This window comes from Hyla sarda, chromosome 1 (assembly GCF_029499605.1).
Source record: "Hyla sarda isolate aHylSar1 chromosome 1, aHylSar1.hap1, whole genome shotgun sequence".
In the NCBI taxonomy this organism is placed as follows: Eukaryota; Metazoa; Chordata; class Amphibia; order Anura; family Hylidae; genus Hyla; species Hyla sarda.
Window position 1 is genome coordinate 320,470,942 of NC_079189.1, and position 22,098 is coordinate 320,493,039.

The 22,098-nt window shown below is 40.3% G+C and overlaps 1 protein-coding gene across 8 annotated transcripts in view; it reads right to left on the reverse strand.

Annotated features, from left to right (window-relative positions):
• TMOD1 (tropomodulin 1) overlaps positions 1-22,098 on the reverse strand; it is a 151,782-nt gene that overhangs the window by 7,550 nt on the left and 122,134 nt on the right. For all 8 annotated transcript variants that reach the window (XM_056519026.1, XM_056518988.1, XM_056519044.1 and 5 more), the window contains 2 exons: positions 19,838-19,981; positions 6,027-6,171 (listed from right to left, as the gene is read on the reverse strand). In XM_056519026.1, the coding sequence (XP_056375001.1) occupies positions 6,027-6,171; positions 19,838-19,981 (289 nt within the window). The remainder of the gene's footprint in view (positions 1-6,026; positions 6,172-19,837; positions 19,982-22,098) is intronic.

Below are 22,098 nucleotides of genomic sequence, written 5' to 3' on the forward strand. Positions count from 1 at the left end.
GGTAGATCCTCTCTGTATTTATTTGTTTATTTATATAGCGCCTACAGATTCCGCAGCGCTTACAATTATGGGGTACAAACAAAGACAAGTGTGCCCCCTGAAAGTAGGTCTCCTCTCTAGGTAGTTTGTCCCCTGTAGGTAGGTCCCCTCTGTACGTAGTTTGCTCATTGTCTGTAGGTCCCCTCTGTAGGTAGTTTGCCCCCAGTAGGTGACCCCCATGTAGGTAGTTTGCCCCCAGTAGGTAGATAGGTCCTCCCCTCCCAAAGAAAAAACCAAAAACAAATGCATACCTACCTTCCGTTTGGCCTCTGTGATGCCCTTATTCCCAAGAGGTTCTTGCTGCAGACTGGAGCTCCACTCTAGACAGAACACAGGTGACTTTTTAAAACTCCTCTTCTCACTCTTCTACTGCTGAGCTCTGTACTCCTGCCACATGATCATCATCACAGGTCCTTCAGCCACATTCACTTCTATACTGCTGAGCTCTGCCCACTCACAGGTCCTTCAGCCACAATCTGTGTCATCCTGCTGAGCTCCGGTGGTTACCAGAGATTCAATCTGTAGATAGAACTCTTGGGAAGCCAGACATATTAAATGTCAGGCTTCCTTCAGAAACTGTGTTCCAAATTCAGAGGGGAAGGGGGGCAAAATGGGAAGACAGAGAATAACCTATGTGGGGCAATTGCCCCCCTGTAGCGATGTCACTGCTCTACAGTAATTTGAGGCGCTATAATTTAGTTTTTTTGGCTACAATTTAATAAAGTACCATTCTGTCTCTTGTTTCAAGCTTTGAATTATGACCACAGCTACCTCTGTCTGCAGATGTTTTACCAGTATTTTCATACTAATATTTGATCAAGGAAACAATAGACCTTGACACACCAATCAACTCAGCAGCTAGGGTCACAGATGCCTCCACGAGGTGCACACCAAAATAGTATCCCTTTGGAACTCAGGTACAACATATCAAAGCCCTAAAACAAATACATTTTTAGAACAGCACATTAATAATGTTTATCAACAGCAATATAAGCTACAAGACAGAGAAAAAATGTGGCATTATTGGTGATTGGCAGATTTGTCGGGTACAGTTCAATTTGAAAAGTAAAAATGGGTATGTTCTAGTTATTTTGTCCAACCCATGTACATATCTATATATATATATATATATATATATATATATATATATATATATATATATAATAAATAATTGGTTCCAAGATGACCATTGTGTCCAAATGAGCAGATTACCCTGGCACAGGTAAAGAGGTACTACAAAACACGTCGGGAGGTGCTACCAGCCAGCCAGCTAGTGCATGCACTTCAGTAATACAGGTGTTTTTCCAGTGACATGCCCAATTTGATTGGGCAGTTCTTCCACCCATTGACACATGTTGCAGATTTGGACTGGTTTTGGCATTACATGTTCAGTATGGTTTCAAGTTACAATAGCCCAGAAAGGGCCATTGTATGGCAAAAATATTGTAACCTGAGGCTATTGTAAGGCCCCTTTCACACTGCTGTTGCTTCCCGTTGAGAACGGCCATTAAAGTCTTTTTTCTTTTTTGGTGACTTTAATGGCCGTTCTCATGACTGGGAGCAATGAGCAACGACGGGTCCCGCACACTCCCATTTACTATCATGGGGGCCGCCGGGCACCGATGTTTTTTGATGGGAATAGCGGGAGAGAAAAAACGCACAAGCAGTAATTTTCCCATCACTATTTCCCCGGGCTCCCAGACGGCCGTCACACTGCCGTTTGCTAACGGCAGTGTGAAAGAAGCCTAAGGTGAGGGACCACTGTATGTGTGTGTGTGTGTATATATATATATATATATATATATATATATATATATATAGATAGATAGATATGCACATATATACACACACAGGGGCACATTAACACACAAAACAAATATGAAGTAATGCTGATTATATTATTAAGAGAAGATACAATAAGGGGGGCTTTTATATGGCACAATTTGCAACCTAAAACCATAAAACCACCATAAAACCAAACTTTAATTAAGATAGGACAGCTGAGCTGGGATTGGTTATAATAGGCAAAATCTCTCCAATTATTTCTCATAGATTCATAACTTAAAGGAGTACTCCAGCGAAAAATAACTTGACCCATATCCAGAGGATAAGGGATAAGTAGCTGATCGTGGTGGGTCCGACCTCTCAGTAAGGAGCATGTGTCGTCTATCGGTAGACGGCACGCACTCTGTTCATTTCTATGGGAGCGCCGAAAAAAACGAGAGCTGTACTCTCTCCTTACTGAGTGCCAGGTCCCATCCCGGTGATCGCGGGAGGCCCCAGCGGTTGGACCCCCTCGATCGGCTACTTATCCCCTATCCTATGGATGGGGGATAAGTTGTTTTTCGCTGGAGATCACCTTTAAGGTCGTTGTTACTGTTTTTAGGTATAGTTCGTGCAGGATTGTTTTACATTTACAGTCCCAATAACTGCATCTAAAAATTACAAACATATGTGCAGATCAGCTCACCCTTGTTAGACCCTTCTGCAGCATGGGCCAATATGGATCATCATTCCAAGGAACATGTTTCAAGAAGTAAATGTCCTCGGATAAAAACATGAATTTATTTATTTCAGATCAGCAGACATAAAGGATGGAAAAGTACAAGTGATGTGTTTTGGTTGATATGCTCAACCTTAGTCATACCAGGATGACTAAGGTTGAGTATATTAACCGAAATGCGCAACCTGTACTTTTGCATCCTTTATGTCTGCTAATCTGAAATAAATTCATGGTTTTATCCAAGAAGATGCGCTGGACATTTACTTCTTTCTACACTTTCCATAAAAAAAAAAACATGCAGTCTTGAGGTTCTGATTGTGCGACACATTATTGCAGTAAAACACATCATAAGGGGGGATAAAAAGCATTTAAAGGCCATGATCACATGGTGGAATAACCGAAATTCTGCACAAATTCCGTTCAGTAACTTCAGTATTCAGTTCAGTATTCTTCAATGGGATTCTGCCACTGAGTTAAATTTTGTGGAATGAGGAATTGCCATCACTGTGTGAATGGGGCAGTGAAATCTCTATGGGCGATAAATTTCATCAGAATTTCCTATGGAATTCTTCTGCGGAGGTTCCGAAGTCTGAACATGGCCAATAAAAAAAATACTCCAAAATTTGTAGCAGTTCTCAGTTTATGAACCAAAGTCAGAAGTTAATTCAAAAGAAATGAGGACTATACAGAAAAGACTAAGGTGAAGATTTATCCAAACCTGTGCAGAGGAAAAGTGGTGAAGTTGCACATAGCAACCAATCAGATTACTTCTTTCATTTTTCAGAGATGTTTTAAAATGAAAGAAACAACCAGATTAGTTGCTATGGTCAACTGCAACACAGGTTTTGATAAATTTCCCCCTTAGGCTTTGTCTACACGGCAGAATTTCTGTGTGGAATTCTGTGGAACAATTCAGCTGAAATTTACTGCCCATTGACTACAATGGGATTCCCCTGTCAGAATTATCGGAGTGGAAATTCCTCATTCCACAAGATTTAAAGACCTGTCTTTAATTTTGTAAAACTATGCGGAAAAATCCCATTGAAGTAAACTGGGTTTGAATTTCAGCAGAATTCTGTGTTTTAAGAACACAGAAATTTTGCCAGAATTACGCTTGCTTTGCAGAACGGAATATGAGCTGGACCAATTTCTGGCTTTGGCTAGAAAAACTGCATCAAAACGGCAGTATAATTTTTTTTTACAAAAGGGTATGAAACCACCCTAAAAGCACCCTAGAAGATCATCATCCAATTTTGCTGATAAACTGGTTTTGATATAGGGTCAGCAACAATGTACCATCCTGTTTAGCTGAAACTGCAACTAGAGGTAGACAGTCATAATCAGGAGTGTACCTGTTCTTTTCTGTGTCCATACTACAGCATTCCTACATGCTATACCAGGACAGTATTAAATTATTCTCCCACTCTAATATATGCAGGGTGTATAATATAGGAGGAAGACTGAGCCCACAAAAATTCTATTGCAGGTTAAGTTTGCATTACTTGCGTCACTGGCAGAGAGGAGTCCCATTTTAATAGTCACATAAAACTTTTTTACCCAATCATGATATATGTAGGTGCTTGTATGTATGGAGACATTCTGAACTCTGGTAATTGTGCAGTCAAACATGGGTTTTGAATTGTTTTTCTCACAATCCTGCGAGCTGTTCTGTCTGATATTTTCTTGGTCTTCCAGATCTTGCTTTAACTTCCACTGTTCCTGATGACTGCCATTTCTTAATTAAATTCCGAACAGAGGATATTGACATCTGAAAACATTTTACTATCTTCTTATAGCCTTCTCCAGCTTTGTGAGCGTCAACTATTTTCAGTTTCAGATTTCTAGACAACTGCTTGGAAGAACCCATGGCGCTGATTGTTGGAGCAAGGTCAGATGAGTCTGGGCATTTAAAACCTTTGAGATTGACATCACCTGGTCTTCCCAGATGATGATTGAGAACAATCCATGACACTGGCAGGTCTCAGCTTTGCAAAGGGGGCAGTGCATGCTATAAATTCTGCAGGGTGCCCAAACTTTTGCAGACGCCATTTTTTTGTTTTCTGTTATTTGTTTTCTGTTTTTTGTTTTCTGTTACTTTTGTTGACATATTATAAGAATGTCTTATCTGTAATTTGATGCCTTTTGGAGATTTTTCCATCTTTCCTTGGCTCCTTTATGCACATTAATACAAATGTTTACCTGGGGTGCCCAAACTTTTGATCCCCACTGTATATAGACAGAGCTTCTCAAGGGAAGTCAAATAATGCACCTCTATAGGGAGTCTTCCTCTCTTCCTGGGCAATCTGCAAAGTGGTGGTTCTCTGACTGCCACCCAACAAACATTTCAATCCGGGGGGGGGGGGGGGGGGATGGGGCTCAGAAGGAGGAGCGTAACGTATGGCACTAACAGAGTAAGTAAACAGCCCAAGAATGTATCACATAAAAGGTGGCATTAAGACCCCCAATAAAACAAGAAGTTTATACTCTCACTGGCCGCATATTATGTACACCTGTTAAATTGCTTGTTGAAGAGGACCTGTGGTCATAAATAACTTAGGGTGCCCTGCTCAAACAGCTTTTTACAGTTTATTGATAACCCTTCCCAGTCCCTGAAATATGTGGGATTATAGTTTGTCTAACAATTCAAGGAATTAGTCAGATGAGCGTGAACTTAATTTTAATAACAGGGGTAATTTTCAGGTGATGGGTGGGATTTTTTCAGGGCGTGTGAATGTTGTACCTTGAAGGGCATGTATGCATAATATACCCCCTCTGACCGTATAATCCAGTCCATCACCTGATATTTACTCCCATTTTTAAAATTAAGCTCAAGCCCATCTGAATGATTCCTTGATTTGTTAAACTATAAACCCTCATACCTCAAAAATGGAAGGGCGCAACAAGAAACTGTAAGGTGTGTGATCAGGGCACCCTAAAAAGCAATTTCATTTTTTTTTTTAGGTTGGACACAGGTCCTCTTTATTACTAGGATTTTTATGAACAACCATCTCTAGGGTTTACAGAGAATGGTCCAAAATACATAAAATATCCAGTTAATGTCAGTTGTGTGGATAAAAAATACCTCGCCCCAGAATTGGCAGACTGGTTCAAGATGACAGCAAGGCAACAGTAACCAAAATAACAACTCATTACAAGCAAGGTATGCAGAATACCACAACACGTCCACCTTGAAGCAGATGGGCTACAGCAACAGAAGACCACACCATGCGTCAGCACCTTGTTTTCAGCACTTTGTAGAAAGTATGCCTCGAAGAATAAAAGCAGTTCTGAGGCAAATGGGGGTCCAACCTGGTTCTAGCAAGGTATATCTAATAAAGTGGCCAGTGACTGTATTGCAGAAGAAAGCAAAAACGTAAGGAATAGTACATTTTGCAGATGCATAATGCATATGGGAAAAATGCATAATGGGAAATTATCCAGTAATAGAATGCATTGCATGTGGCCATATAGATAGCCATCTTACCAAGATCATTATTGTTCATCATTGCATTAGATGCTCGCAGTCTCGGTCCTTGTTGAGTAAAGTGATAACCAAATTTGAGGAGTGTTGAATTTTTTTCTAGCATACTTGCAATTTCCATTTCCACTTTATTACCAAGGGGTTGACTCTAGAAAAAAAAAATTCTAAATAAATAATCAGTACCGTGTATGAAAACTTTCAGTCCAGATTTTCTAATTCAGCCCATATGCCTATCCAAGATTGCTCAGGACAATCTTCCTAATTACCGTATTTATCGGGGTATACCACGCACCGGCCTATAACACTCACCCTCATTTTACCAAGGATATTTGGGTAAAAAAGTTTTTTCCCCAAATATCCTTGGAACAATGAGGGTGCGTGTGTGTGCATGTGTATACCCTGATACACTGTTTCTGACCCGCAGAAGCCCCCAGGAAAGGCAGGGGGAGAGAGGCCGTTGCTGCCCGCTTTTCTCCCCCTGCCTTTCCTGGGGTCTAGAGCCCTGCTGCTGCAGCTTCTCTCCCCCTGGCTATCAGCGCTGCTGCCCCTTCTCTCCCCCTGGCTATCGGCGCCGCTGCCCCATTGCCTCCCCCATCCCCGGTTTTATAATTACCTGTTGCCGGGGTCGGGTCCGCGCTGCTTCTGGCTCCAGTGTGGCGTCCCCTGCATCGTTGCTATGCGCTGTGAGGCGCAATGACTAGTGATGTCTTCAACATGACGTCACTCGTAATTGCGCAGCGCATAGCAAAGGCCACACTGGAGCCAGAAGCAGTGCGGACCCGACCCCGGCAACAGGTAATTATAAAACCGGGGATGGGGGAGGCAATGGGGCAGCGGCGCCGAAAGCCAGGGGGAGAGAAGGGGCAGCGGCGCCAATAGCCAGAGGGAGAGAAGCTGCAGCAGCAGGGCTCTAGACCCCAGGAAAGGCAGGGGGAGAAAATAACACGCAGATATACATTTTATGCTAAAAATTTTAGCCAAAAAAATTCGTTTTATACGCCGATAAATACGGAAATGGAGCTTCAATCCAGGCATATGAAAATATAAAAAGGTCTGTTTCCTTGATTGTTTTTTATGATAATTTAATTTTCACTAAAATTAAATGCCTGTGCTCAATAAAGCTAAATGACAGTCCCTTTCCATATGTCCTTCTCTATTATTCAAACCAGAAAGATGCAAGAAAATGTGTCTCCTGTTCTAGAGGATTTCCTAGGGCTGCACAACTGGGAAAATGTGAAGGCATCCACAGCTCTGTTTTCTCATTGTAATTTTTTATTTGTTATTTTTATTACATAATTATGTTGTCTGAACTGTTTTAACATCATTTAGAGATATGCTTTAAAGTAAGCCCCATGGACATACAAACAATAAACTTGAGGGGTACCTATTGACTTCTATGCAATAGTTTTCTAGGCATGCTCTGTGACCTGTGCAGAGGCCAGTGTGCAGGTAGGGGAAGAGGGGAGATGTGTCCATGACCTATTGTGAATGGCCTGATCCCCTCTTCTCTATATACTGGTGTCACCTTTTGCTGTTATTCTGTCTGGAAAGAGGAAAATTCTGGAAAGTCTTCTGTACAGAACAGGAAGAGTCAGCCTAATATGAGATGTATTGGCCAGAATGAAAATTGCAAGATTTCAAGATTATTTTATAATATAGATAGTAAAATGTAAAATGAGAAAAAACATTACCAAAGATTCTTGTAAATATGTTTACCATATTTAAACTTTATTATTTTCTGGTGACACATTCAATCATTTCTTTTTTAAATATACAGGTTAATGATCTTCTTAACCCCTTACGGACACAGCCCATTTTGGCCTTAAAGGGGTACTCCGCCCCTAGACATCTTATCCCCTATCCGCTGTACAATTTACGGTAAAATTGATATGTGGTCTTTATTCTGTGGGTCAATACGATTAAAATGATACCCATGATTACATACTTTTCTATTATTATACCACTTTAAAAAAATCGCAAACATTTTAACCAAATTAGTACGTTAAAAATCCCTCTATTTTGACGACCTATAACTTTTTCATTTTTTCGTATAAGCGGTGGTATGAGGGCTCATTTTTTGCACCGTGATCTGTACTTTTTTTTTCTTAATACCACATTTGTGTATATAAAACTTTTATTCATTTTTTTAATCATTTTTTTAAAATAAAATGTGCCAAACAAACAGCAATTTTGGATTTTTTTTGTTTTTACGTTCACGCTGTTCACCGTACGGGATCATTAACATTATATTTTAATAGTTTGTCACAGGAGTTGAAATAAGTCGAGATTCCTCGGCGCAATCCGTGTGAATAAACTTGCATGGAGCAAGGTGCTTAAAATCGTAAGTCATTTATTTTCAATGCCAGAGTAAAACAGATGCGTTTCGGAGCTTGAACAGCCCCTTTTTCAATGTTAAAATTGGCTTGTGTACATACAGTTAAAATCACAGGGTATATATAGGGCAACAGATGAGCGCCAAATGATTCAATTGAGAGTAACCTGACGTCATCACTCCCTTCGGGAGGAAACGCAGAGTGATGACGTATGGTGTAAACAGTGTCAAATGACACCCACTGTTTTTAAACAACAATCTTGTTTGCATAACACATAGAAAAAAATCATGTCTCGAATTCGCATCACATTTATTCATGTTATAGGGAGAAGTCAGTGGAAGCATATCAATTTAAATGTCCGCACGGCAAAGTATGTGCCTTCAGACAGTATGTGCTCTGTTATCCTCACATGCTGATCTGGCGTGTGTAATTAGGAACACCGTCCGCAAAGAATCTGAGCGTAGGTTATATGGATCAATGGGTTCAGGGTTATTAAGGTTCGCGTCTGTGCGAAAGCAGAATAAATATTACTCGTAGATATGAGAAGCATCGGATTGATGCGCCCGCAAGGATCCTGAGTGTAGGTTTATATGAAATGAATGGACTCGGGGTCATTTGAGTTCGCGTATGAGCTAAAGCAGAATAAATAGTTTCTGTGGACATGAGAAGAATCGGGTTGATGCGCCGCCGTATTTTCTCATACTGTGGAGTGTCATTGTCATGTCAGATGGGTAGGAATGTAGAAAATGTGTTCCCCTCAATAACGGCGCTGGTCCATGAATAGATGTATATGCATTTATTAAGACATAAAAAGCAACGCGTTTCAACCCTGGACAGGGGTCTTCATCAGGCATAATATGCAGTAGAGAAAGTACTCACTTTTATAAGATGACCACTTCCGGAATACCAGAGGAGCCGTGTGCAAAAGCCATACGAAATTTAAATAAAATTTCTAGCAGTAATTTATAATAAAACATATAAATATAGGGTTAAAAATACACTAATAAAAAAACTAGCATAATATATACAGAAAATCAATGGCATTCATTCATTTGTAGAAAAAAAGTGCCGGGTGCTATGTTCAAAAACCTCCAGTAGATGGCAGTGTTGGCAACAGGAGTGAGACATTTAACATGAGCAATAGAAAGCTAATGCGCAGGAAAACTAGTAGATTAATCACTACAGAGACTCTGCGACCAGCGCAAACACTGGGACTTATCGTACCGATCAGGTAAGTAAAAATCTACATGTAGAAAATGTATATTAATGAATACGTAATGTACTAATGTATTGCAGAATAGTAACAGATATGGACATGCAACAGAGATTTTATGGTTTCTATTTATCAGAGAGCTTAAAAATGATGTTACAATCCAATAAATGTCCTTTCTTTTTAACTGCTCAAACCGGTTTGAGACCTGTTGTGGAACTGCTTCCAAGGGGGTGATAGTTATGGGATGTTGTATATCGGGATGAAATTGTGCACAGTGTCTGGACACTCCATGTAATAGAAATGTATTCCGAATATTCTGACGGTGTTTATTTAATCGGTTGTGAAGGGACTGAGTGGTACGTCCTACATATTGTAATGTGCAGATGCATTGTATGACGTAGATGACATGGTCAGACTGACATGTTAGTCTAGTTTTGATATTAAAGGTATCACCAGTTTTTTTTTTAAGTTACCATAGTAAGACCATGGGTGATTTCTTTACAACAAAGACTATTTATTTTATTGCACTTGTAGCTGCCCGGTTTAAAATAGTTTTCTTTCTTGATTTGACGGTGCTGCCGCAATTGACTGGGGGCTAAAAGACTCTTTAAATTCGGTGCTCTCCGAAAGGTAAATTTTGGTCCTTTTGGTAAAGATTTGTTTAGATAATTATCTTGATGTAATACATGCCAATGTAGTTTTAGAATATTTCTAATAGCTGTAGCATTGTTGTTAAAGGTAGTAATAAAATTTCCAGCAAATGTATTAGTTTGCTCAGCTTCACTCGTCTTTTTTGGTAATAGGCATTCTCTTTGGTATGATCATTTAGCTTTTTCGAATGCATCATTAATGATCTGTGGAGGATATTTTTTAGCTTTAAAGCGATTCCTCATTATCCGGGATTGATCATAAAAATGGCTATCTTTAGTACAATTTTTTCTAATCCGTCGATACTGGCTAAACGGGATATTCTGAATCCATTTTTTATAATGATTGCTGGTGAAATCTAAATAACTATTTACATATACGGTTTTAAAATGGGTAGTGGTAAAAAAGGAATGGTCATCGTGAGAAATGCAGAGATCTAAAAACGTAATGGTATAATGACCCCAGTCATTGTTATTAAGGGTCTCAATAAGTATTGTATCTGAAGCAATGGGGCCATCCCAAATAAAAAACAAGTCATCAATGAATCGGCGATAAAAAATGATATGGGGGCTTAAAATGGGATTTTCCCAAATAAAATTGTTTTCAAACACTCCCATAAAAAGATTTGCAAAAGAAAGTGCCACTTTAGCGCCCATACGTATTCATTAATATACATTTTCTACATGTAACTCTTAAGATTTTTACTTACCTGATCGGTACGATAAGTCCCAGTGTATGCGCTGGTCGCAGAGTCTCTGTAGTGATTAATCTACTCGTTTTCCTGCGCATTAGCTTTCCATTGCTCATGTTAAACGTCTCACTCCTGTTGCCAACACTGCCATCTACTGGAGGTTTTTGAACATAGCACCCGGCACTTTTTTTCTACAAATGAATGAATGCCATTGATTTTCTGTATATATTATGCTAGTTTTTTTATTAGTGTATTTTTAACCCTATATTTATATGTTTTATTATAAATTACTGATAGAAATTTTATTTAAATTTCGTATGGCTTTTGCACACGGCTCCTCCCGTATTCCGGAAGTGGTCATTCCTTTCTAATTTGTCATCTTATAAAAGTGAGTACTTTCTCTACTGTATATTATGCCTGATGAAGACCCCTGTCTGGGGTTGAAACGCATTGCTTTTTATGTCTTAATAAATGCATATACATCTATTCATGGACCAGCGCCGTTATTGAGGGGAACACCTTTTCTACATTCCTACCCATGCCCCGTTACCAGTGAGACTGACATCACTCCGGGAAGTTCCTCGTGGCAGCTGTCCGGCCATTCATTCATTCCAGACGCCACTGTAGGTGTTGTGCTCTAAGCGCAACACCCAAGGGTAAGGACCTATTTTTCTTTGCACCCTGTTTCATTCACCCAGACAGTCCTCACGAGGTGCGCACCTTTTGTTGCCTTTTAATCTCTTCTTATTAATTGTCATGTCAGATGGATGATTAGGTTCGGAATGATGATGATGAGGAAAAACAGGTAACAGGAAAAACCTGTTTTCCTCATCATCATCATTTTGAACCTAATCATCCATCTGACATGACACTCCACAGTATGAGAAAATGCGGGTGCATCAACCCGATACTTCTCATGTCCATGGAAACTATTTATTCTGCTTCCGCGCATGCATGAACTTCTGCTTCCGCGCATGCATGCATGCATGACCCCGAGTCCATTCATTTCATATAAAGCTACGCTCAGGATCCTTGTGGGCGCATCAATCCGATGCTTCTCATGTCTACGAGTAATATTTATTCTGCTTTCGCACATGCGCGAACCTTAATGACCCTGAACCCATTGATCCATATAACCTACGCTCAGATTCTTTGTAGGCGGCGTTCCTTGTTACACACGCCAGATCAGCATGTGAGGATAACAGAGCACATACTGTCTGAAGGCACATACTTTGCCGTGCGGACATTTAAATTGATATGCTTCCACTGACTTCTCCCTATAACATGAATAAATGTGATGCGAATTCGAGACATGATTTTTTCTATGTGTTATGCAAACATGATTGTTGTTTAAAAACAGTGGGTGTCATTTGACACTGTTTACACCATACGTCATCACTCTGCGTTTCCTCCCGAAGGGAGTGATGACGTCAGGTTACTCTCAATTGAATCATTTGGCGCTCATCTGTTGCCCTATATATACCCTGTAATTTTAACTGTATGTACACAAGACAATTTTAACATTGAAAAAGGGGAAGTTCAAGCTCCAAAACGCGTCTGTTTTACTCTGGCATTGAAAATAAATGACTTTACGATTTTAAGCACCTTGCTCAATACAAGTTTATTCGCACGGATTGCGCCGAGGAATCTCGGCTTATTTCAACCCCTGTGACATACTCCTGTTTGGCAGGAAAACCTGGGCGGCTGCACTGTGACAATACTGAGGTTTTAATAGATGGTTGTGTCTGTCACACAACCCCAGAAGGTGAGCAGTTTTGCTGTTATTCTATAAGTATTAACTGCTCCCACCACGAGATACTGTTCCATGAGAAGCTCTGCTGTCTTTTTTCAGATTTGCCTGCCTATTTTAATAGTTTGGACATTTACACATGCAGTGACACCAAATATGTTTAAAAATTTTTTTTTACACTTTTTGAAGGTAAAATGAAAAAAAAAAGGGACATTTTCCATTTTTATTGGGGAGGGAGTTTTTCAAATTATTTTTTACTTTTTTAAAAACTTTTTTTTACTTCTTTTTCTACCCTTTAATAGCCCTTAAACGGGACTATTTATAGCAATCAGTTGATTGCTAATACTGTTCAGTGCTATTCATAGGGCATAGCACTGATCAGTGTTATCGACTATCATCTGCTCTGGTCTGCTCGATCTCTGACCAGAGCAGAAGAAGTCGGGAAGGTGGCGGAGGCAGGTGAGGGGACCTCCGTCCTCCATGTTAGCTGGTCTGAACCCCACGGCTGTGCCGCGGGCAATCAGATCAGCATAAAATGTAACCACACTGCTGCAGATGCCATGATCTGTATTGATCACGGCATCTGAGAGGTTAATGGCAGACATCCGCGCAATCACGAACGTTGGCCATTAACGGCGGGTCCCTGGCTGCTATCAGCAGTCAGGACCTGCTGCACATGACCCGATCATCGCTCAGATGCTCGTGGTCATGTACAGGATGTAAATGTACGTCCTGGTGTGGCGGTACATTTAAGTCCGTGGTCATTAAAGGGTTAAAGGGGTTTTCCGGTGCAAGACATCTTATCACCTATCAAAAGCATAGGGGATAAGATGATACATCACAGGGGTCCCGCCGCTGGGGACCCCCACGATCTCCGGGCCGGCAGCAGCGGCATCCGGAACACGGGAGCGTGGAGCCCGTTTTCGTGACATCACACCACGCCACCTCCATTCATGTCTATGGGAGGGGGCGTGGCTGCTAGTACGTAGCCGTCAGACCTCCTCCCATAGACCTGAATGGAGGAGTAGCTGTAGTCACCAGTCATTTGGCATGGAGCCGAGTTCCCTCCTTGCACAGATTAGAGGGGTGCTGTGCCGGCGATCGCGGGGGATCCCCATGATCTAACATCTCATCCCCTATCCTTTTGATAGGGGATAAGATGTTTTGCGCCGGAGTACCCCTTAAAGGACTCAGCAAATAAAAATGTTTGCATTTTTGTTTTTTCCTCCTTCCCTTCTAAAAATCATAACGCTTTCAATTTTGCACCTGCAGACCCATATAAGGTCTTGTTTTTTGCGTCACCAATTGTACTTTGAAATTACATCACTTATTTTATAATATAATATGCGGCGAAACAGAAAAAAAATTATTTGTGTGGTGAAATAAAAATGAAAAAAAGCCATTTTGTAACTTTTGGGGGCTCCCGTTTCTACGCAGTGCACTTTTCTGTAAAAATTACACATTGGCCCTGATTTACTAACGTGAACCCAAGTGTTTTTGTTGGGTTTAGCACCTAATATTCTGTCGCACGATGTATGCGACAGTGGCCCTCATTTACTTAGAAAATCGGGTTGTAAGTCTATGTTGCTTTCTTACCCGACTGCTTTTTTCCCTGGTATTTATTATTATGTTGCATCCTGTTTGTCACATGTGCATCTTTTTGGCTTGGTTTCCAACTCCTCTGAGTTGTCGGGAAAAAATCTGCAACAATTGAACAAATTCGGGTTGGAAAGCTTTATAAATACGTGGTAAAGCTCAGATATGTCGGATTATGCCCCTTTTTCGGGTTTGGGAGAATCCACATCGGGTCCATCGGGAAAAAATGTTGCATCGTGTCGCAGACTGGCGCACGATGTCTGCGACATGTCACAGACAAAGATGTGACAAAAAAAAACGACAAAACAAGTCGGGTTTAGAATAGTAAATGAGGGCCAGTGTGTGCGACTAAAAAAAGCCACCTTTTTGAAAACTCTCTGAGTGTTTAGTAAAACACGCCAAATGGGCGTGTATTCAACGAAATGGGGCATGTTCCCGAGTAAATGAAAAAAAAAACTCTTGGAGTATAATGTGAAACACACGGAAAAAGTGTGAGATTGTGAAAATGAAAACCCTACTGCCGGCAGCAGTCGGAAAGTTCATAAAAACGGAGGGTTTTTAATGATGTTCGCAACAACAGCCATTAGAGATGTTATTTGCATCTCTCAGGCTAGATTAACAAGCTGGTGGTTGATTTTGTGCCCTTTAGTCAGCCTTTCTTTACATGTACTATTTTTGAAAACTTTAAAATGTATTTTGTCTAGTGATGGATAATTTGATTGTTATTGCTTTGAATATAGTCATTTTCTACAAACGTCCTCTCTTCTCAATAGGGTCTCCAAGTCTGCATTTTTTTTTAACCCGGTTTTACCCGCCTAGTTTGTGCGACCAAACAATATTCCGTGCGACAGAAAAAAAACAGACACTTGCTACACAATAGTAAATAAGATACTAAGTAAAAATAATGGAGAAAAAGCAAAAACAATCCAAAAAAAGCTCTCTGGTCTTAGTAAATGAGGCCCATTAACTTTATTCTGTAGATCCATACGCTAATTTATATGGGTTTTATTTTATTTTAATACTTTAAAAAATTATAAACTACATGCCCCAAAATTAGTATGTTTCAAATTGGCATATTCACGCCCCTTGAGAAAGCAAGTTTGCGAAAACGCGTTCGGGGTCAGGTGAGAGGTGGTGTGTGGAGTGCATTTCCAGGTTATATTTCATTGTGTATAATATTTCTACATTATGGTCTGTCTGTGATATATGATATAGGTTGTGGCCCCAGGGAGTAGCCATTGTCCCTCCCATAGAGGCCAATACTTCTTCTACATTGTCCTTCTCTTCATGTGTATTTGTACAGCACGACTGGTCACAATTTACCAGTGTGCACCTTATGACCACAATTGTATTGTTTACTTACCTGCATTGCCCCATCCATGATCTACAATATATATATATCTTTCCATACAGTATATTTTCATCTTTGATAGAACCCAGTTGATTCCCACCTCTCATCGTCCACCTACCTGTGCTTCTGTTGTACCTCATCTTCATGTCTTTTAGAAGTTTTTATGTCATTTTTTTGTAAACAATAAAGTATTTTTCATGAATATTTTATTATGGTCATTTATGTCGGTGTTGATATTCTGACCCCTAAAACTTTTTTTATTTTTCCACATACGGGGCTATATGAAGGCTAATTTTTTGTGCCGCTGTCTGTGGTTTTTATCTGTACCATTTTTGTTTTGATGGGACTTTTGATCACTTTTTATTAATATTTTTATGGTATATGAAGTGACCAAAAATGCACAATCTTGGAATTTGGTATTTTTTTACGTGTACACCACTGAACGTGCGGTTTAGCTAACCTTATATTTTAATAGTTCGGGGGTACAGGTACGCCCTGCGTTCTTAAGGGGTTAAAAGCAGTACAATAATAGAAAAGCCTATAATATGGGGATCATTTATATCGTATGGACCTACAGAATAAAGAGAACCTGTCAGTTTTACCATAAAGTGCACTTCAGGAAAAATAATAAACTTTTTCAACTTCCCAACAAAATAATATTTTTTGGGTTGTGCCATATATTTTATGGTAGAATGAAAGGTGTTATTACAAAGTACAATAGATTGTGCAAAAAAAAACAAGTATCATATGGGTCTGTGGATGGAAAAATGTAACAGTTAAGGCAAAAATCTGAATTAGCTGTATCCTCAAGGGGTTAAAATCTTATTTCAGCCCCCACAATATCTGTCAGTGGTTCCACACTGGTTACAGCAATATATGTGCTGTAATTGAATATTTTATACCCCCCTCCCCCCTATACTTTACCCTATTACCTTCTTTTTTGTATCCATTGCGCAGGGCCCATATACTGCCCAGACTTACTATGGATCTACCAAGACCTGCGATCACATCATCAGGAGTCCTAGCCTATAGGATTCATTGCAGGTCCTAGAAGGTCCATAGTAAGTCTATTAGTGCTGTCTATGGGCTGTCTGAAGCCCAGACAGCTTTAGTGCTATACTAACACTACTGTATTTTGCTGCGATTTGCTCAAAATTACATCAAAAACACAACAATTTTGCTCAAAATGCAGTATTGTTAGTAATGCCCTAAAGCTTTTCAGGGTCCCCCTTTTGGATGGGGGCCCTGGGCAACTGCCTGGGTTGCCCCGCCCTAACGCCGGCCCTGATTGTATTATAAATTGAGTCTGGAAGTCTACTGGCAAAGAAAGAATCCTTAACCTTAAGGACCAGGCCCATTTTGGCCTTAAGGACCAGAGCGTTTTTTGCACATCTGACCACTGTCACTTTAAGCATTAATAACTCTGGGATGCTTTTACCTTTCATTCTGATTCCAAGATTGCTTTTTTATGACATATCCTACTTTATGTTAGTGGTAAAATTTTGTCGATACTTGTATCATTTCTTGGTGAACAATTCCAAAATTTGATGAAAAAATTTAAAATTTAGCTTTTTTTTTTACTTTGAAGTTCTCTGCTTATAAGGAAAATGGACATTCCAAATAAATTATATATTGATTCACATATACAATATGTCTACTTTATGATTGCATTTTTATTTGGGGGGGGACAGTGTAAGGGGGTGTATATGTAGTTTTTTTTACCCTTTATTATGTGTAAGGGTACATTAAGTGTTTTTAGGGTACATTCACACGAGCTGAGGTTTACAGTGAGTTTCCCGCTAGGAGTTTGCACTGCGGTGAAAAAATTTCAGCAGCTCATACTTGAAGCAAGAAAATCACTGTAAACCTGCATGTGTGAATGTACCCTGTACCAGCTGTTTCAAAACTACAACTTCCAGCATGTACTGACAGATCGTGCATGCTGGGAGTTTTGCAACAGCTGGAGGCAGACTGGTTGGAAAACCTTCAGTTAGGTTCTGTAACCTAACTCAGTATTTTCCAACCAGTGTGCCTCCAGCTCTTGGAAAACTACAACTCCCAGCATGTACTGATCCCCGATGGGCATGCTGTAAGATGCAGTTATGCAACAGCTGGAGGGAAGCAACTACAACTCCCAGACGGCCAAGACAGCTGTTTGCTGTTTGGGCATGCTGGGATTTGCAGTATTGCAACATCTGGAGGGATACAGTTCAGAGACCACTGCACAATGATCTCCAAACTGTGGCCCTCCACATGTTGCAAAACTACAAATCCCAGCATGTCCAAACAGCAAACAGCTGTCTGGGCATGCTGGGAGTTGTAGTTTTGCAACATCTGGAGGGCTACAGTTTATAGACCACTGTAAAGTGGTCTCAAACTGTAGCCCTCCAGATGTTGCTAGGCAAGTCACCGACTTCTGTAGTATCCAGGGAGCAGCATCGCCGTGTTCTTCTGCCGCCAATCATCGCAGCCAATCGTCCCTTCCGCCGCCGATAGGTAAGTGGACCTTCGGCGCCGGTCCTCGTTGGTTCCCCCGTTCTGCCCCGCCTATTGTGGATGGGCAGAACGGGGAAACCGAAAGGTAACCCCCCCCGCCCCCGATCTGCTATTGGTGGTCGCATCTAGACCACCAATAGCAGGGATAGGAGGGGTCGCACCCCTGCCACCTCACTCCTATCCCTTCAAGGGGATCGGGGGTGTCTTGGACAACCCCGATCCTCCTTATTTTCCGGGTCACTGGAGACCTGTATGACCCGGAATAGCCGCAAAACGTCCTTGGTCCTTAAGTGGTTAAATACTGATAACTCCTGTTATAGGCCATCATCCGCCTCTTAGACTTCCATTGGTTAATCGTCCATCTCAGTGGCTTTACCTAAAGACATTCCTGCTACTGCTTCTCTAATTTCCTCCAAACTAAATGGAAGATATTTGGAATTCTAAAGATTAAAATGGAATAGCTGCATAGATTTAAAAGAAAACTGAATCAGCATCAAACACAATATTAACCTGTGTATTAAGGTTAGGGCATGTGATGCTGCTGTAAGATCCCCTTTAAAGCTATCCTGTGCTCTTGAACACTGCCTAGTAATTAATGTACTTCTTTTCAGGTCCTATCATGTCATGTGCTCAAGAGCACATTTTTCCCCATCTCATACACAGATTATGGACCGAAGTCCAAACACAGGAAGTGCAGCCTGGAGTACTGAGGGGGGGGGGGGGGGGGGTCCAACCAACAGCATATGGCAGTTAAGTGTGAGAGGAGCTATGATTGGATGAGGCTGGACACCCCCCCCCCCCCTCAGCACTCCAGGCTGCACTTTCTGTGTTTGGACTTCTGTGTATGAGATGGGGGAAAATGTGCTCTTGAGCTTTTTTAAGCACAAATAAAACAAAGTATATTAGAAATATTTTTTATTTACCATAAGGAGTGCAATACCAAAAATTACTTTTAATGAGAGTTACCCTTTAATCTAAGTTATGTACTTTAACCTGGCTACTTCATGACCACTCTTGCACTTAAAGGGGTATTCCAGGCCAAAACTTTTTTTTATATGTCAACTGGCTCCGGAAAGTTAAACAGATTTGTAAATTACTTCTACTAAAAAATCTTAATCCTTCCAATAGTTATTAGCTTCTGAAGTTGAGTTGCTGTTTTCTGTCTAACTGCTCTCTGATGACTCCCATCTCGGGAGCTGTACAGCTCCTATGGGGATATTCTCCCATCATGCACAGCTCCCGGGACGTGACATCATCATTGAGCAGTTAGACAGAAAACTTCAGAAGATAATAACTATTGGAAGGATTAAGATTTTTTAATAGAAGTAATTTACAAATCTGTTTAACTTTCTGGAGCCAGTTGATATATAAAAAAAAGTTTTTGCCTGGAATACCCCTTTAATCCTTTGTCTGGTACACTTGCAGTACTTCTTTTGTTCTTGGTCATGGGCTTGTTCCTTACCTCACTTTTCTGTGACCTTACCTTTTACTTTGACTGACCTCCCACTGGCAACCTCTGCCCTGTCCCTGACCATGTTTATATTTATGTGCCACTACTTCCCCCAATCCAAGACTACTCAGGGGATTGCAGCCTGATTCCCTGCAGCAAACTCTACATCTCCATACATAAGTTTAATGGTGAGAACCACCAAGTTAAGACAGTGTAAAAATCAGATTGCAGCTAAGAGGGTCCAGTGTCTGATGTGAGACATAACAGAGATTAAATGTAACCATACCTGATTGTCTATCTTCAGCTCAACCAATGATATGTTTTGCTGCAGAGATTCAACAAGAGCTAAGATTCCTGTTCCGCTGATAAAATTAGACTCCACATTTAAGCTCTTTAGTGTAGTATTGACCTTTAGCATATCTGCCAAAGCCTTTAACAGAGAAAAAGCCTTGAATCAATATAAAGTACTCACAATGGCTTGAATATACACAGACACAGAAAAGACATGCTGAACACATAAATAGAAAAAACATAATACAGAGAAATAACATAATGGCCCGGATTTAATATTTTGTAGGTTAGTAGTTTTTTTCCACCAGATTTACTAATTTGTTGCAGTGTCCAGGGAAAACTGTGGCACAGTGATAAAAAGTGCTACATAGTGCTCTAATTGTGTTTAAACAAATCATTAACAGAAAATTTCAAATAAAAAAAATCACAGTAATGTTCCCTACCAAGACAATTCTGTTGAATTTTTCTGGCCACTTTAAGATTTGTGAAAAAAAGAAAAAAAAAAACATTTTCGTGTATGTTTCAATAATACATTTAAATGATTTTGAGAAAAGCCTGTGGATTTGTCCATTTTATCAGGTAAAAATGCAATTTGTGGGGTTGTTTGGGTCTCTTCTTGTAAAGTATAACAATTTGCAAAAACATGCACCAGAAATGTGTTGCAAAAGCCAACACTATACTGTTGGGATTGGAATAGTAAATCTGGGTCCATATCTTCTAGTAACATATAACTAAATGCATAAGTTTATTTCATTGTATTAAGGAGCAATACATAAAGATATATTGAGAAAATAATTAGCAACACATTTTCAACTTTAAAACAACACGATGATGATAAAAGGAACAAATTCACTTTAAAGTGAATCTGTCACCTGAGAAACACTTACTTAAATAGCTATTAGTACAATAAGACTAACAGTACCTGTTATGTATATGTCCGTCTCTACATTTTTCTAAAAAGTGCTCTTTATTCCCACTATGTAGTGTCAAGGAGGCATGGCCATTGTCCTGAGGTGCCACACACTGTAACATCCTCTCCCTGTCACTTTGATTGAAAGGCAGAGCTCTCCGAGCCATCACTGTCAGTTCACTAGAGCTTGCTTTTGCCTGAATTCAGCTGGGCTTCAAGAGCTCTACCTGTCTATTAAAGAAGGGGAGGACACATACTCACCATCACTAGTTCTACAGTTTTAAAAGAGGTACTCCACTTTAGATAAAAGTGTTTAATGTGTCCTGAGTTAGCTGACATCCTGCGAACTACAAGATAACATCACCTATCAGATGATTTTGGGCTGGTCACAGACCTTACCCAGTTGTATACTGCTGCTGCTATATAGTATGATACATAGTAGTTCTACCCCTCCTCTGAGGCTGTGTTTACACATTGCATTTTTGCAGCATTTTTTTTTGTGTTTTTGCTGTGATTTTCCCTAAATGCGCTTTTACATACTGAGGTACAAATGTACAATTTTTACCATGATTTGACAAATCATACCTAAAAAGACAAACACATAAAGAAATGGTAAAAAGTGTACACACTTTGAATAAACAATGCATCAAAACTGCACATAATGTGAACTAACCCCAACCCACTTACTGTACGAGTCTCAGCAGTTTAGGCTGCTAACGTCCAACAGGTGATTAACAGATCACTAGGTGATCTCATTAAAGGGGTACGTCCCTCCCCAGCGCTCATAACATTTAGTTCCGAACGCTGGTGCGGGCTTTGGGGGTCGCCACGCCCCCCCCCCCTTGTGACGTCACGCCCCACCCCCTCATTGTTAGTTTATGAAAGGGGGCATGACGGCCATCACACTCCCTCCCATAGACTTGCATTGAGGGGGCGGGCGTGATGTCATGAGGGGCATTGCATCACGAGGGTGCGTGGCGACTCCTGAAGCCTGCACCAGCGTTCAGAACTAAATGTTCCAAACGCTGGGGAGTAGAGTACACCTTTAAGGAAACTACAGTGATGAGACTCAACCCCCTCTTTCTGCAAAACCAGATGATTCATGGGAAATGTAGGCAGAATTAGGAAATCCTTGTAGTGTGAAAATACAAATCAAAATAGTTGAAAACCCATGCCTTCTGCATTAGCTAAGCATAAATAATACACAAGAGTCTCTGCATGATTATTTAATAATAGCTTATGCAGCACTATATAAGCAAAAAATTATAATTCCAGGAGTGTTCCTTTAATTCACTATTAGGGGGATTATCCAGGTTTTAGAAATTGGATAAGTCATCAATATTAGA